The sequence below is a fragment of the Dendrobates tinctorius genome, unplaced genomic scaffold, assembly GCF_039654945.1.
Source record: "Dendrobates tinctorius isolate UK_male_01 unplaced genomic scaffold, ASM3965494v1 ptg000107l, whole genome shotgun sequence".
NCBI lineage: Eukaryota > Metazoa > Chordata > Amphibia > Anura > Dendrobatidae > Dendrobates > Dendrobates tinctorius.
The window spans coordinates 21,425,142-21,440,906 of record NW_027361775.1 but is presented as its reverse complement, the minus strand read 5'-3'; the positions used below and the strand labels follow the sequence as shown (position 1 = coordinate 21,440,906).

General features: G+C 48.1%; 1 protein-coding gene across 2 annotated transcripts in view; it reads left to right on the top strand.

The window, feature by feature from the left end:
* The first annotated feature begins 807 nt into the window (after positions 1-807).
* FAM131A (family with sequence similarity 131 member A) overlaps positions 808-15,765 on the top strand; it is a 110,925-nt gene continuing 95,967 nt past the window's right edge. Inside the window, exon 1 of one of the 2 annotated variants that reach the window (XM_073589226.1) lies at positions 808-1,149. In XM_073589226.1, the coding sequence (XP_073445327.1) occupies positions 1,110-1,149 (40 nt within the window). In that variant the 5' untranslated portion in view covers positions 808-1,109. The remainder of the gene's footprint in view (positions 1,150-15,765) is intronic. The other variant, XM_073589227.1, reaches the window with a different exon arrangement.

The following is a 15,765-nucleotide window of genomic DNA, read 5'->3' as shown; positions in this document are numbered from 1 at the left end:
TAGGTGTGGTGCTTCAGAGCTGCCATTGTGTGGATAATATAGGCATTTGCTAAACCTGTCAGGAGAGGTGACGGGAACCAAAATGGTCAGGAATAGTGTTGTTTTAGGCTATGTGCACATGTAGCGGATTCCGCTGCGGTTTGGTCTGCGGTTTTGCCCTGCGGTTTCACACCTCTACTATGGTAAAGGTATGAAACTGTTGCGGAATCCGCACAAACAATTGACATGCCACACAGAAAAATCCGCACCGTCAGCACAGCGTTTTTGAAACCCCATAGGGTTTCATTCTACTGTACATGGTCAGCGGAACTGCTGCGTTTCTGCAGGGCCAAAATCACTGCGGAAACGCAGCAGAATCCGCAACGTGTGCACACAGCCTTATTATTTCTGTATCATTCTCCAAATGCGGCCAGCGACTGTTCTCTAAGATACAAAGAGAAAGACAAGAAGGTAACATTGGACTGAGGGATCATTTGGTTTGTCTGTTACCATGGAGACACATCGGTATGCACAAGAGCTGTAGACGGTGCTGTTTAATATGTTTGCAATAATGCACCCAACCCAATGCACACAGGAATCTGGGGTCTCTCATGCCCACTACTACTACTAGATAGATCAGGTGGGCTGCCCTAACAACAGCTGGGGGTCTATATCCTATTCCCGGACTGACCAGCGCCCATGTAATTGGCCCCATAATTACCAGCCAGGCTGGGCTGCTCCCCTCATCCCTATTATCAGGGTGCACTTCCCTTGGGACTGGTCAGTGTTCTCTCCTCCAGTCACCGCCATTTCTCCCCGGTGTGTGACCAGCCATGGCTTCTCCTCTAATTCCCCCAATCTGTCCCCGTCCCCCTCTCTCCCGCCCCTACAATGAGGCGGCACAGGGTGTTGCTGTGGATGCTGTAGTCGTGGAGGGGCAGTGACGTCACGGTCTCCGCTCATCAGCAGCTGCAGCTCCGGGGAACATAACGGGAGCAGGGACACGGCAGTCTCCCCGTTCTCAGCGGCGGCCCCTCGTCCTTATTTACACTGGGAGCGGTTCCTCAGACACCCAGAAACGCCTGTGCCCGGGTCCTGTGCACTGTCGGGATGTGCCCGGACTGCTGAGGATGACTATGGGCTGTATCGGGAGCCGGAGCAGCGGGACCGGTGAGAGGAGGGGGCGATGTGTGTGTGGAGACATGGAGCGATGCTCCCGGGTGTGTGCTGTCTATTCTGTGTGATGGTACACCTGATGAGCAGAACATATAACAGCCTCCCACTGCAGTGCATGCAAAGCTGTCCTCTGCTGTGCCCTGCCTGCACTACTGGACAATACTCTGCTTGAGGACTATGCTCTGCCTGCACTACTAGGCGATGCTCTGCCTGCACTACTAGGCGATGCTCTGCCTGCACTACTAGGCGATGCTCTGCCTGCACTGCTAGGCGATGCTCTGCCTGCACTGCTAGGCGATGCTCTGCCTGCACTACTAGGCGATGCTCTGCCTGCACTACTAGGCGATGCTCTGCCTGCACTGCTAGGCGATGCTCTGCCTGAGGACTATGTTCTGCCTGCACTACTAGGTGATGCTCTGCCTGCACTACTAGGCGATGCTCTGCCTGCACTACTAGGCGATGCTCTGCCTGAGGACTATGTTCTGCCTGCACTACTAGGTGATGCTCTGCCTGCACTACTAGGCGATGCTCTGCCTGCACTACTAGGCGATGCTCTGCCTGAGGACTATGCTCTGCCTGCACTACTAGGTGATGCTCTGCCTGCACTACTAGGCGATGCTCTGCCTGCACTACTAGGCGATGCTCTGCCTGAGGACTATGCTCTGCCTGCACTACTAGGCGATGCTCTGCCTGCACTACTAGGCGATGCTCTGCCTGAGGACTATGCTCTGCCTGCACTACTAGGCGATGCTCTGCCTGCACTACTAGGCGATGCTCTGCCTGAGGACTATGCTCTGCCTGCACTACTAGGCGATGCTCTGCCTGAGGACTATGCTCTGCCTGCACTACTAGGCGATGCTCTGCCTGCACTACTAGGCGTTGCTCTGCCTGCACTGCTAGGCGATGCTCTGCCTGAGGACTATGCTCTGCCTGCACTACTAGGCGTTGCTCTGCCTGCACTGCTAGGCGATGATCTGCCTGCACTGCTAGACGATGCTCTGCCTGCACTGCTAGGCGATGCTCTGCCTGAGGACTATGCTCTGCCTGCACTACTAGGCGATGCTCTGCCTGCATTACTAGGCGTTGCTCTGCCTGCACTACTAGGCGATGCTCTGCCTGCATTACTAGGCGTTGCTCTGCCTGCACTACTAGGCGATGCTCTGCCTGCATTACTAGGCGTTGCTCTGCCTGCATTACTAGGCGTTGCTCTGCCTGCACTACTAGGCGATGCTCTGGCTGCACTGCTAGGCGATGCTCTGCCTGAGGACTAGGATCTGCCTCCACTACTAGGCGATGCTCTGCCTGCACTACTAGGCGATGCTCTGCCTGCATTACTAGGCATTGCTCTGCCTGCACTACTAGGCGATGCTCTGCCTGCATTACTAGGCGTTGCTCTGCCTGCACTACTAGGCGTTGCTCTGCCTGCACTACTACGCGATGCTCTGCCTGCACTACTACGCGATGCTCTGGCTGCACTACTAGGTGATGCTCTGCCTGCACTACTAGGTGATGCTCTGCCTGCACTGCTAGGCGATGCTCTGCCTGAGGACTATGCTCTGCCTGCACTACTAGGCGATGCTCTGCCTGCACTACTAGGCGATGCTCTGCCTGCACTACTAGGCGTTGCTCTACCTGCACTACTAGGCGTTGCTCTGCCTGCACTACTAGGTGATGCTCTGCCTGCACTGCTAGGCGATGCTCTGCCTGAGGACTATGCTCTGCCTGCACTACTAGGCGATACTCTGCCTGAGGACTATGCTCTGCCTGCACTACTAGGCGATGCTCTGCCTGCACTACTAGGCGATGCTCTGCCTGCACTACTAGGTGATGCTCTGCCTGCACTGCTAGGCGATGCTCTGCCTGAGGACTATGCTCTGCCTGCACTACTAGGCGATGCTCTGCCTGAGGACTATGCTTTGCCTGCACTACTAGGCGATGCTCTGCCTGCATTACTAGGCGATGCTCTGCCTGCACTACTAGGTGATGCTCTGCCTGCACTGCTAGGCGATGCTTTGCCTGAGGACTATGCTCTGCCTGCACTACTAGGCGATGCTCTGCCTGAGGACTAGGCTCTGCCTGCACTACTAGGCGATGCTCTGCCTGCACTACTAGGCGATACTCTGCCTGCACTACTAGGCGATGCTCTGCCTGAGGACAATGCTCTGCCTGAGGACTATGCTCTGCCTGCACTACTAGGCGATGCTCTGCCCGAGGACTATGCTCTGCCTGCATTACTAGGCGATGCTTTGCCTGTACTGCTAGGCCAGGGGTGGGGAATCTTTTTTCTGCCAAGGGCCATTTGGATATTTATACCATCCTTCGGGGGCCATACAAACTCCGCCCACAAAGTACATCCTGACTCTGGCACTGGTTTCATGACTTAGTCTTTCATTGCTTGCCCTTCGGTGTTCAGTAGTGAACACTGCGTGTGTGCTAACAGAGGAAGAAGAAATTAATGAGATTGTGGCAATCAAAATACAGCTCCCTGCCCAAGAATGCGGTCCCTGAGAATCTGCTCAGGGGCCTGATAAAAGGTCATCGAGGGCCGTAAATGGCCCTGGGGCCTGAGGTTCCCCACCCCTGTGTTAGACGATGCTCTGCCTCCACTGCTAGGCGACGCTCTGCCCAAGGACTATGCTCTGTCTGCACTACTAGGCGATGCTCTGCCTGAGGACTATGCTCTACCTGCACTGCTAGGCGATGCTCTGCCTGCACTGCTAGGCGATGCTCTGCCAGCACTACTATGCGATGCTCTGCCAGCACTACTATGCGATGCTCTGCCAGCACTACTAGGCGATGCTCTGCCTGCACTACTAGGCGATGCTCTGCCTGCACTGCTAGGCGATGCTCTGCCCAAGGACTATGCTCTGCCTGCACTACTAGGCGATGCTCTGCCTGCACTACTAGGCGATGCCCTGCCCTGTGCTATGGGCGATGCCCTGCCCGCCCTATAGGCGATGCCCTGTCCCACACCATGGGCGATGCTCTGCCTGAGGACTGGGCTCTGCCTGCACTGCTAGGCGATGCTCTGCCTGCACTGCTAGGCAATGCTCTACCTGCACTACTAGGAGATGCTCTGCCCGAGGACTATGCTCTGCCTGCACTGCTAGGCGATGCTCTGCCTGCACTGCTAGGTGATGCTCTGCCTGCACTACTAGGCGATGCTCTGCCTGCACTACTAGGCGATGCTCTGCCTGCACTGCTAGGCAATGCTCTGCCTGCACTGCTAGGCGATGCTCTGCCTGCACTACTAGGCGATGCTCTGCCTGCACTGCTAGGCGATGCTCTGCATGCACTACTAGGCGATGCTCTGCCTGCACAACTGTTCGTTGCTCTGCCTGCACAACTAGGCGATGCTCTGCCTGCACTGCTAGGCGATGCTCTGCCTGCACTGCTAGGCGATGCTCTGCCTGCATTACTAGGTGATGCTCTGCCTGCATTACTAGGTGATGCTCTGCCTGCATTACTAGGTGATGCTCTGCCTGCCCTGCACTACTAGGCGATGCTCTGCCTGCACTACTAGGCGATGCTCTGCCTGCACTACTAGGCGATGCTCTGCCTGCATTACTAGGCGATGCTCTGCCTGCATTACTAGGCGATGCTCTGCCTGCACTACTAGGCGATGCTCTGCCTGCATTACTAGGCGATGCTCTGCCTGCATTACTAGGCGATGCTCTGCCCAAGGACTATGCTCTGCCTGCACTACTAGGCGATGCTCTGCCTGCACTACTAGGCGATGCTCTGCCTGCACTACTAGGCGATGCCCTGCCCTGTGCTATGGGCGATGCCCTGCCCGCACTATAGGCGATGCCCTGTCCCACACTATGGGCGATCCTCTGCCTGAGGACTGGGCTCTGCCTGCACTACAAGGCAATGCTCTGCCTGCACTACAAGGCTATGCTCTGCCTGGACTACAAGGAGATGCCTTGCCTGCACTACAAGGCGATGCTCTGCCTGCACTATTATTGATGCCAAAAACGGCCAGAGAAGTAAGGGGTCCAATTTTACCTTCAAATCAACAAGCAGGTACTGTCAAAGACACAAAGATTGGCCCATATAGTATTCTTGCACAGGGGCCCTCTTCAGTCTGTTTTTGCCGCTGGGGTAATGCTCTGCCTGCACTATGTTGGAATGCTCTGCCTGCACTACTAGGCGGCTCTCTGACTTAGGGCATTACCCTTTCTACACTACTAGTCGATGCCCTGCCCGCAATATTGGCCCTGCCCCGTACTATGGGAGATGCCCTTCCCCGCACTATGGGCGATGCCCTGCCCTGCACTGTGGGCGATGCCCTGCTCTGCACTATGGGCGATGCCCCGCACTATGTGCGATACCCAGCCCCATTCTATTGGGCGATGCCCTGCCCCGTTCTATTGGGCGATGCCCTACCCCGTACTATCGGTGATGCCCTGCCACGCACTATGGGAGATGCCCTGCCCCACCCTATGGGCGATGCCCTGCTCCACACTATGGAAGATGCCCTGCCCCGCACTAGGGGCGATGCCCTCTCTGTACTATTGGGCGATGCCCTGCCCCGTACTATGAGCGATGCCCTGCCCCGTACTATTGGGCGATGCCCTGCCCCGTACTATTGGGCGATGCCCTGCCCCGTACTATGAGCGATGCCCTGCCCCGTACTATGAGCGATGCCCTGCCCTGTACTATGAGCGATGCCCTGCCTCGTACTATGAGCAATGCCCTGCCCCGTACTATGAACGATGCCCTGCCCCGTACTATGAACGATGCCCTGCCCCGTACTATGAGCAATGCCCTGCCATGTACTATGGGAAATGCCCTGCCCCGCACTATGGGCAATGCCCTGCTCCGCACTATGGTAGATGCCCTGCCCCACACTATGATAGATGCCCTGTCCCACACTATGTGCAATGCCCCACACTGTGGCAAAGCATGGCCAAGGAAATGACTTGCTCTTAATGACGTCTGTGTATTATGGCCTTTCAGACCATGAAGATAACGTTTTGTACAATACCCATGGAATGGTCACTATGCTCATAGGACAAGGGTAATATTATCCATATGTGGTTACAGCTGTTGACCAGAAAAACAAAATACTCTCTGATAACGGAAAGACTTAAGCCTCAATGTGGGGTAGCAAAATGAAGTTTTGGCCCATTCTAGTAAATTGTTATGGTACAGTAATGACTGTACCCATAGCATGCCCTCCTACACAACTCATCTTGGCCAGGCCATATGTCCTGTAATGGAGTGTGAAGATGGAGACCTGAATAGTCTGAACAGAATGACTTGTATAAGAAAAACTTGGAGCAAGGAAGGGATAAGGCGAGAGTTGGTTGGGACTCTGTGCCTAGTATCATTGAGTCAGTGCCAGGCATCTCTGGACCTGGCATGGGCAATGTCAAGAGAAGAGCTGTGCTATAGCGCCAGTATGCCACAAGATGTATACCTGGTATACAGAATAACTGTGTGCCATGTATGGAGTGACATATAAGCAGTGGTAGCGAACCCTTGTTCCTGTGAAGGTGTCTTATGAGTGTCCACAGCTTTTCTCACGAAATATGTGTAGAAATGGCTACTACTGAATCTTGAGCTCCATAAGGCCTTGCATAAATGTTTTCATGGTAGATCTTGCCGCATGTGGTTAACCCTGGCAGTTCTGGATAATGGGACTAGTATTCTGCAGGCTTTGTCAACGTGTAGTAACCGCTGTGGCTGAACAGGATTGTGCTTTTTAGGCTCAGTATGCTGTCGAGAGAGGATGTGCTTAATGCTTGGCAGGCTTTGGCAATGCACTTGAGGGGTTAATGCAGTGCTGGCTGGCTGATGTGGGCATAACAGAGTGCTGGCCAGGTTGGGTACATGCTGTGTCGGTACAGGCAGGAGATGGTTAATACTTTTTAAGACAAGGTGTCACCTAAACAGTGATACATTATGTTACACACTTGTGAAAAAAATGACATATTGATGGTGGCAATGCCAGCAGGGTCTTTTCTCTCTTTCTTGCGGTCTGTTATTTTCCTCCTTGCTCTCCTGGGTCCTTACACTTTGCCTCTATCTCCAGCACATCTCACATTGGCCTTATACATTTTTACAGGGGGTCACAATATCTTCTCTTCATTATGTACATATAGCACCGTCTTATGATGTGGAATTTGTGGGTCCAGTGACCCCATCTCCCTGTTATCCTCCTGCCCTGATCTCCGGGGTCCAGGGACCTGGATCTTTATACCATTAATTAGTGGATGCCTGGGGTCTCTTCTCCTGGGACCTCTTTCTTTCTCATGGCCCTTTTTTGTCTGCAGTACAGTAGAGGGTGATGACTGTATTCTATCTGTCCAGTTTTCATCCCTGTCGTGTGACATGTAGCAGTGCATGTTTGCTCACCGACATGAGGCTTGAACACCTTTGCACTCAAGTCTGGGTGGTTACTGTGGCAAGCACACGGACCAGTGTGAATAACAGACCAAGAAGACATTGAAGCTCCTGTTCCTTTATACAACGCTGACTATATATGATGCAATTGTTGCGGAGATTTAATAAAACCGCATTCTTTTCCTGCTGCTGGTTTCACAACAGTGTTACGATCACACCCATAAGGGACCTTGTGCAGCTGCCGGATGTTTTATTTATTTATTTTGGTGAATAGATATTTACAAATCAGATGCCACACGAGAAAGTGTAATAACTTCTGTGGCCGGCATCTGCCTATAGAAAATCATGTACATCCAGACGGTAAATCATTTCCATGGATTGTTTTTCCAATGTAAAGTGCCTATTCGCTGCCAACTCTTCTGTATGTGGGAAAATTGTGTTATTGAGTACCATTAGGTTATTAGATTTCCAGCAGTACGAGTCCAGAGTCTGCGGGGAATCTCTGCAGATCATGGTGTAAGGTTGGCAGTGCGACTACCTGGATTTACCGGATTAGATCAGGCAGATTCCTCCTAATAGTCGGATGTGTTCCTCGATGGAAGGGTTGCGTGTTGAGCAATATTGGAAGCTTTGATGTATTTTTTAGCTTGGTTTTTATGTTGGTACGCAGCACCTCTACATGGACTTACTTTATTTGTGCAGTCTTTCTGAACGATGAAAGAGACCAGTAAATGATGCATGTGAGTAGTATAGCCACGGATCAGCTTATTGGTGCAGGCGACCATGCAGGTGCCAAGTTGTTTGTAATATGTATTTTAATTTTGCTTGTAGAGTTCCAACGTGGTGTATTGGGTTACTCGGCATGATATCTGCAGGGTTTTGCAGATGACGCATTCTTTACATTTATGCCCAGTGATCCTGCTTAGTTTAAAAGCATATATCCAATTTCTAGAACGTCTCTCCCTCTTTTTTTTTGCTTTACTTTTGTGAGTGTACCAGTAATGTGCACAGAGCATCATTAGTGCTGCCATATAATAAAACTGCCAGCGGAGATTGTCGCTGTGGTACCTTTATGCTTGTATCACCGAATGGTATCTGGCTTTGGTACCAGACTGTAGTAGTGTAGTAAATGGACCAAGAGATATGTGCGACCCCCTGCGAAGGACCAACACTACCATTACATGAATATGCATATAGAAAAATGTTGTATAGACTAAGTCTAAGCTGCACATTCAGAACCCTACAACACATACAGATGGCAAATGTCCTGGTGGGCATGGACACCAAGACCAAGCCTTCTCTTAAAGCTGTTCTTTCTGGAGAAGGAATAGTAAATGTATTACCGAGAATTCACTGTTACTGCATAAATAATGTTTTTTAGAATACCTTTATTTCCAGATTTAACAGCAGAAAACACTGACAATACCTGAAGAACTGCTGAACCCTTAGGCCGGGTGTACGCGATCCAGAAGTGGCAGCGCTTTGGATGCAGAGCACGTTTGCTGCATCCAAAGCGCTGCCGTCTATTCAGCACAGGTGAATCCACATTTATTCACTGAACCGTGCAGATTCACGTTTAAGGGTAGGTGCACACGATCAGGAGTTGCTATGAGTTTGTTTCTGCGTATTTGTTTAGCGCCCAGATGTTACAGCATCGTGGATGGGATTTCAACAAATCTCATGTACACTATGTGTCCAGAGACGCCCGTGGCGACGAAGATATGGCGCGTCTCTCCAGACCGCAGCATGTCTATTTCTCAGCATGTCTAGTCTCCGCAGGAGAAATTTCACCAATAGAATGTATTAATCGTGGTGAATCTGCACGGTTCAGTGATCACACATGCGGATTCACCTGTGTTCAATAGATGGCAGCGCTTTGGACACAGTGAACACGCTCTGCATCCAAATCGCTGCCTCTTGCGGATCGTGTGCACCTGGCCTAATAAATTTCTATTGGCGAAATTTCTCTTGCGGAGGATCGCGTCTTCACAAGATAGACATGCTGTGGTCTGGAAAGATGCGCCGCACGTCCGTCTCTGCAGGTGATCTGCAGGCGTCTGTGCACACACAGTGGGCATGAGATTTCTTGAAATCCCATACACTATGCTGTAACATATGGTGGCTGCAGGTTGGACGCTGCACAAATACACAGTATCCAACCCACAGCGTTACTGATTGTGTACACATATCCTTAGGGCAGACAAGGACTTCAGTATCATCAGAAGGGATCTCATATGCATTTACCTGGCAATAGTAAGCATGGGTGCTGTCAAGGGGATTTTCTGGTTATAAACCATTGATAAGCTATCCATAAAATATGTCATCAATATTATATCAGTGGAGGCTAACATGTGGCACCCCACCAATCAGCTGTTATTTGCTCAAGTGGTGGCCACATATAAACACATAGTATGGCGTTGCAAGGCACATCTCCATTCAATACGCAGCGGCCGCTGCCAGGTACTGCAGAACAGCTCCTATTCTTTTCTGAAATCCTCGGCAGCAGCCACCATACATCGAATGGGGCTATTATTTGCCACTTTGTTCCACCTGTTTACATCCGGCAACGACTAAAACAAATCACAGCTGATAAATTGGGGTACTAGATAGCAAAGGTCCAATGATCTAATAGTGATGACCATCTTAACGATAATAGTCGATATGCTATGACCTAACACACCCTTTGATGGTTTCTTAAATTTGACTGAGACTGATCTGATAAGGACTCAGAGATTTTACTACTGAAACTAGATCTATGACTGTTCAGATCCTAGTACAATAATAAAAATATTGTAGTAATCCAGTGTGCCAGCACAAAGAAATAAAGCTTTGCAGCCACATGCAAATTAGTCCAGAAGTGCACTGGGGCAGTCAGCGGGCATCGACATGCCTCCAATGCTCTTCCAGGCTCATTTGTAGGCATCCTCCAAGTTTGCTATTTCAGCAATATCACATAGGATTACTCCTGGATTTTTATTGTCGCACTAGCATTTATCCAGCTGTAGGTTTAATAATAAGATCATCCTTACTGGTTTCCTTTTAAATCGTAGATAAGAGGGGATTTTCTGTAACTTGCTCCCATGTACGGTAACATATCAGAAATCTGTGATCACACCCCTGCCATAGCTTCTGGCCTTACCAGAGCCATAGCAGCTATGACTTAAGATTGATCTCATCTACTTATAATGAGACTGTGATTTATTTATTTTTTTCGAAAAAGTATATCTTGATTTTTTTTTTTTTTAAATATTACACCGTGTACACATGTGTCTATAAAACCATAAAAAGGCAACACATATCAAAAGAAAGAAGTGCAAGGCAGAAATTGGTGTTAAATCTAATTTTTTTATCTATCAGTATATTTAAAATGAAATCCACAGATGGCATTGGTTATAGAGACAGCGCAAGAATGCAGACAAATGTGGGAAAACACCTGGACAAGAATGCGCACCCTGCAATTTCTACCCTGCAGCCGGTTTTTAGTAATTCTTGCACATTAATATGTGTAAACACAATGCACCGGAGACCATTTGCATTATTGAAACCCTTTCTCTCCCCGTGATGAGGAATGGGCTCTGCCGCCCGTGATACAAGTACATTTGATGGCAGCAGTTCCTCCAGCGTGGCCTGCCCATATTATTTTTATCCATCTCTCCGTCCCCCGTTCCTTGGCACTGTCACTTCCTGTCACATAGACCTCTGTGGCTATGGAAGAGCATTGAGAGCAGCTGGTCAATTAATGGCTACAGGCATGAGCAAGACGACCTGACTGTGATTATTATTATTGAAGGTCTGTGCCACGAAAATGCAGTCATCGCTGTTCGTTCCCTTACTGCGATGAGTTACATTTTTTTTTATTCTCAATGCTACATTCCTTCCCATTACCGATAATGTATACAGGCTTTTAATTCTGTCTCCGACTTAATCCTTGTCAATAACCAACTGCTTTTCCAAGCAGCCACTCTGATATTATGGGACGGCTTCATGAAATTTCGAAGAGTCAGTGATGTGTTTCTAGTCTCTTATTCTGGTGAGCGATGTTATCACGCCTTTACAAAGTCAATCCACTAACTGGGTAATTATCGTGAATGTGCGCTCCTAGGAACACTTGTTTGCCGAGAACCATGCAGTGTAAACAGGCTGCCAATCACCTGGCAAACGAGCACAATGCTCCTTTGTCCAGTGAAAGGCTTAAAAAAAAATCATCCTTTTCGGCAGCACATTGTCCTGAGTAAACAGGACACGTGCTGCCGAGAGTAATAGCTGTCACACGGAATGATCTATGCCTTACCGTTCCACATGCATAGGAAATGTTTTCTGCCGATCTAATCCAGGCTATTAAATGACTGACGATCAGTGAACAAGTAGCAGTATGGTGGTCGTTTAACGTCGAAAGTCAGGTGACATAAACCTGCCCTTAGGCTAGGACTACATGGCCAAAAATTGTAGACATGCCGTGTATAATGGTAAAAACAGCCCATAGATGATTATCAGTTGTCATTTAGATGTCTATTTGTGGTTTATGTGGCTAGATTACGTGGTCGCTATAGAAATACATGTAGTCGCACGCTCCGGTCCGAGTGCCGGCGGCAGTGCCAGGTTTTCATGCGAGAGACTCGCATGAGAATCGTGCAAGTCTCTTGCAAGTGAGTATGAGGCCTTAGGATTGCTTTTGTATACGTAGGATTTTACAGTATATGTAGGAACTCTTAGTATTGCTAATAGATTTCGGGTCCTCTTCCTCTCTGAAGAGGCTATTTACATATCCAAATATATCTCTAAAATACAATAGAAAATTCTCCTAAACGATAGATCTACGTTGAAGTTTTCATCCAAAAGTTGATCAGCTTGATCACACAACCCACCTCAGGTCCTTGAGCACCCACAAAGGTACCAAGGATGGAAAAAGTTCTGAAAACTTTAGCCACTAAAGTAATCGAGAATCTACATTCATTGTTATCACTTGGCTATAAATATCTTCATCAATATAAGCAGAGCCCTAAATGCTGGTAGCAAATCTGTACATCAGCTATCTGGCTTCTGGTCATTTCCAGGCATTGGGTTAACTCTTCAGTGACTTTTAAGGCCGTGTTAAAGGGGTATTTATCTCATAAAATTATTGAAATACAGTAAAAAGGAAATCATACGTTTTCTCCCGATAAGCTTTACTTTTTCAACTAATTTCATGGCTGTAATCATGTAAAAATGACACTTTGGCCCTTTATAGTTCTCCTTGTAAACTTTGCCCACCTGGCGACAATGTAAGCAGTTGTCCAGTTGCTTTGCAAACAATAGTGTTGCAAGGCTGCTTATATCACTTACATCAATTACTTGACAACGTATGAACATGATCTTATTTTAGGAGATGTACATTTTGCAGGCTGAAGAGTAATTTGCATCTTTTTTTGTAATGTGCAAAAAAAATGGCAATTTTTTTTTAATTTATTTGCCGTGATAAAAAGGAAATGATTTTGGAAACCATTTCTTACATCCCCTGCAGAAAGAAGCAGCTGGACCTTCACTGACAGCATCCATCTGATGACAGCTACATTGCCATCTCTTAATTGATTGATGCAGGAACATTAAGCAACATTTAACAGGCAGTAAAGGGTAATAGGCTGCTCCTACGTAGTTCCTGCCTGCAGACCGCTGTCACTTGTGGGACGCCGGCTGCTGCTGGTACTAGTGGGGAGATAGGCCTGTCAGCTGATAGGGTGAAATTAACCAACTGCTTTGACTACTGAGGGGCTACTGTGACAAGTGGGAGAGTCTTCTGAATCGGTACTGTTATTAGTAGAAGTAATTGCATAATTATTGTTGTGATTATGGAAGGAGAAACACAGCATTATTTTTTTTACTACCATTGATGACGGATAGAGCAGTGACTTGTTCTTGGGAAGGGGCAATTTTTATTGTAAAAACCAAACATAAATGTAATTAAAAATTAACAAAATTCTTCTATTAATGCAAAACTAGATTCACTTGGATTGTACATACAATCGTCACATAACCAGATTATACATATAAAATTAACTTAGAATCCACTCCTGTGGGGGGGGGAAAGATGCAAAATCAACACTTTGCAAAATGAAATTATCATATTTCAAGCAAATATCACATTCGTCCATAGCTTTACATTTTTCCAGTTTTTCCTAAATCTAACGATTTTGTCCATCCAAGTTCAGACGCTATCTGGTTGACTGCAGTGACGCGTTGGAAGGCCTCGCTGTGTGGGGTTCTTGTGGGCCAGTGGTAATATTTGATGACGGTGATAGGTACATTTGGGAAGGGAGCATTTCTGTTAAAGGGGTTGTTCGGTCAAAACCGTCAGGTGGATACTTTAGCAAGCCACTGTATATATGTATATATTTCATTTTAAGAAATGCGTACGTCTGATATATGGGCCAAGTAGCGTATTATCTAAGCTCTCAAAATACAATGCACACATGTAGTGAGTTTACCTCTTTTAAAAGTGTTGTCTGGTCAAAACCAATGACCAGACTTATGAACCCCCCAACACATGCACTGTGCGCTGTGAGGATTCGTCGGTTTCAGACCCGGGAATGTAAGATACGTATGAGTTATACATGCTGCCGGCCAGGGGGCTCAGCCTCACTCTATAACAGTGTATGGAGAGCGCACATCCCTTTTAAAGGTAAATTCACTACATGTGTGCATTGTATCTTGAGAGCTCAGATAATAATCCATCTGTCCCATATATCAGACATATGCATCTCTTTAAATGGAAAAAAAAAAAATATATATATACATATATATACAGTATGTATGTATATATATACTTTTACAAGCCACTGTATGTATGTATGTGTATATACAACTCTGGCAAAAATTAAGAGATCACTGCCCAGTTTTATAAAAATCAGCTTCTCTACATGTCTAACAGCCATTCTGTTCCAGTGTCAGTTGAATTCCAACCAGAGTACACCTCATTCTACTTAATGTGCTTCTGATTAGGTGATGAACATAAGGATGAGTGACCTCATGGAGATCAACATCCAACACTGCGGAGACACCATCACATGTTTCTCAACGCAGTGATCTAGAGCAATGCCCCCATCCCTTATGGGAAATATGCAAAAGCATGTAAATCAACAGCCGCGGAGACACCATCACATGTTTCTCAACGCAAGCAATGACTAGCCAGGTCTTTCCCCGGGAAGGAACAACCACGGGAAGGGCAGTCTCCAATGAAGGAAACCACCTATGCCAAAACATGGTATCCATCCACAGACAGCTGTTTCGGGGTATTGCCCCTCATCAGTGTGGAGTAGGAAACTGGCTAGTAGGAGCAATGCCTAGTGAAAGGCTATGAACATAAGGATGAGTGACCTCATGGAGATCAACATCCAACACTGCGGAGACACCATCACATGTTTCTCAACGCAGTGATCTAGAGCAATGCCCCCATCCCTTATGGGAAATATGCAAAAGCATGTAAATCAACAGCCGCGGAGACACCATCACATGTTTCTCAACGCAAGCAATGACTAGCCAGGTCTTTCCCCGGGAAGGAACAACCACGGGAAGGGGCAATACCCCGAAACAGCTGTCTGTGGATGGATACCATGTTTTGGCATAGGTGGTTTCCTTCATTGGAGACTGCCCTTCCCGTGGTTGTTCCTTCCCGGGGAAAGACCTGGCTAGTCATTGCTTGCGTTGAGAAACATGTGATGGTGTCTCCGCGGCTGTTGATTTACATGCTTTTGCATATTTCCCATAAGGGATGGGGGCATTGCTCTAGATCACTGCGTTGAGAAACATGTGATGGTGTCTCCGCAGTGTTGGATGTTGATCTCCATGAGGTCACTCATCCTTATGTTCATAGCCTTTCACTAGGCATTGCTCCTACTAGCCAGTTTCCTACTCCACACTGATGAGGGGCAATACCCCGAAACAGCTGTCTGTGGATGGATACCATGTTTTGGCATAGGTGGTTTCCTTCATTGGAGACTGCCCTTCCCGTGGTTGTTCCTTCCCGGGGAAAGACCTGGCTAGTCATTGCTTGCGTTGAGAAACATGTGATGGTGTCTCCGCGGCTGTTGATTTACATGCTTTTGCATATTTCCCATAAGGGATGGGGGCATTGCTCTAGATCACTGCGTTGAGAAACATGTGATGGTGTCTCCGCAGTGTTGGATGTTGATCTCCATGAGGTCACTCATCCTTATGTTCATAGCCTTTCACTAGGCATTGCTCCTACTAGCCAGTTTCCTACTCCACACTGATGAGGGGCAATAC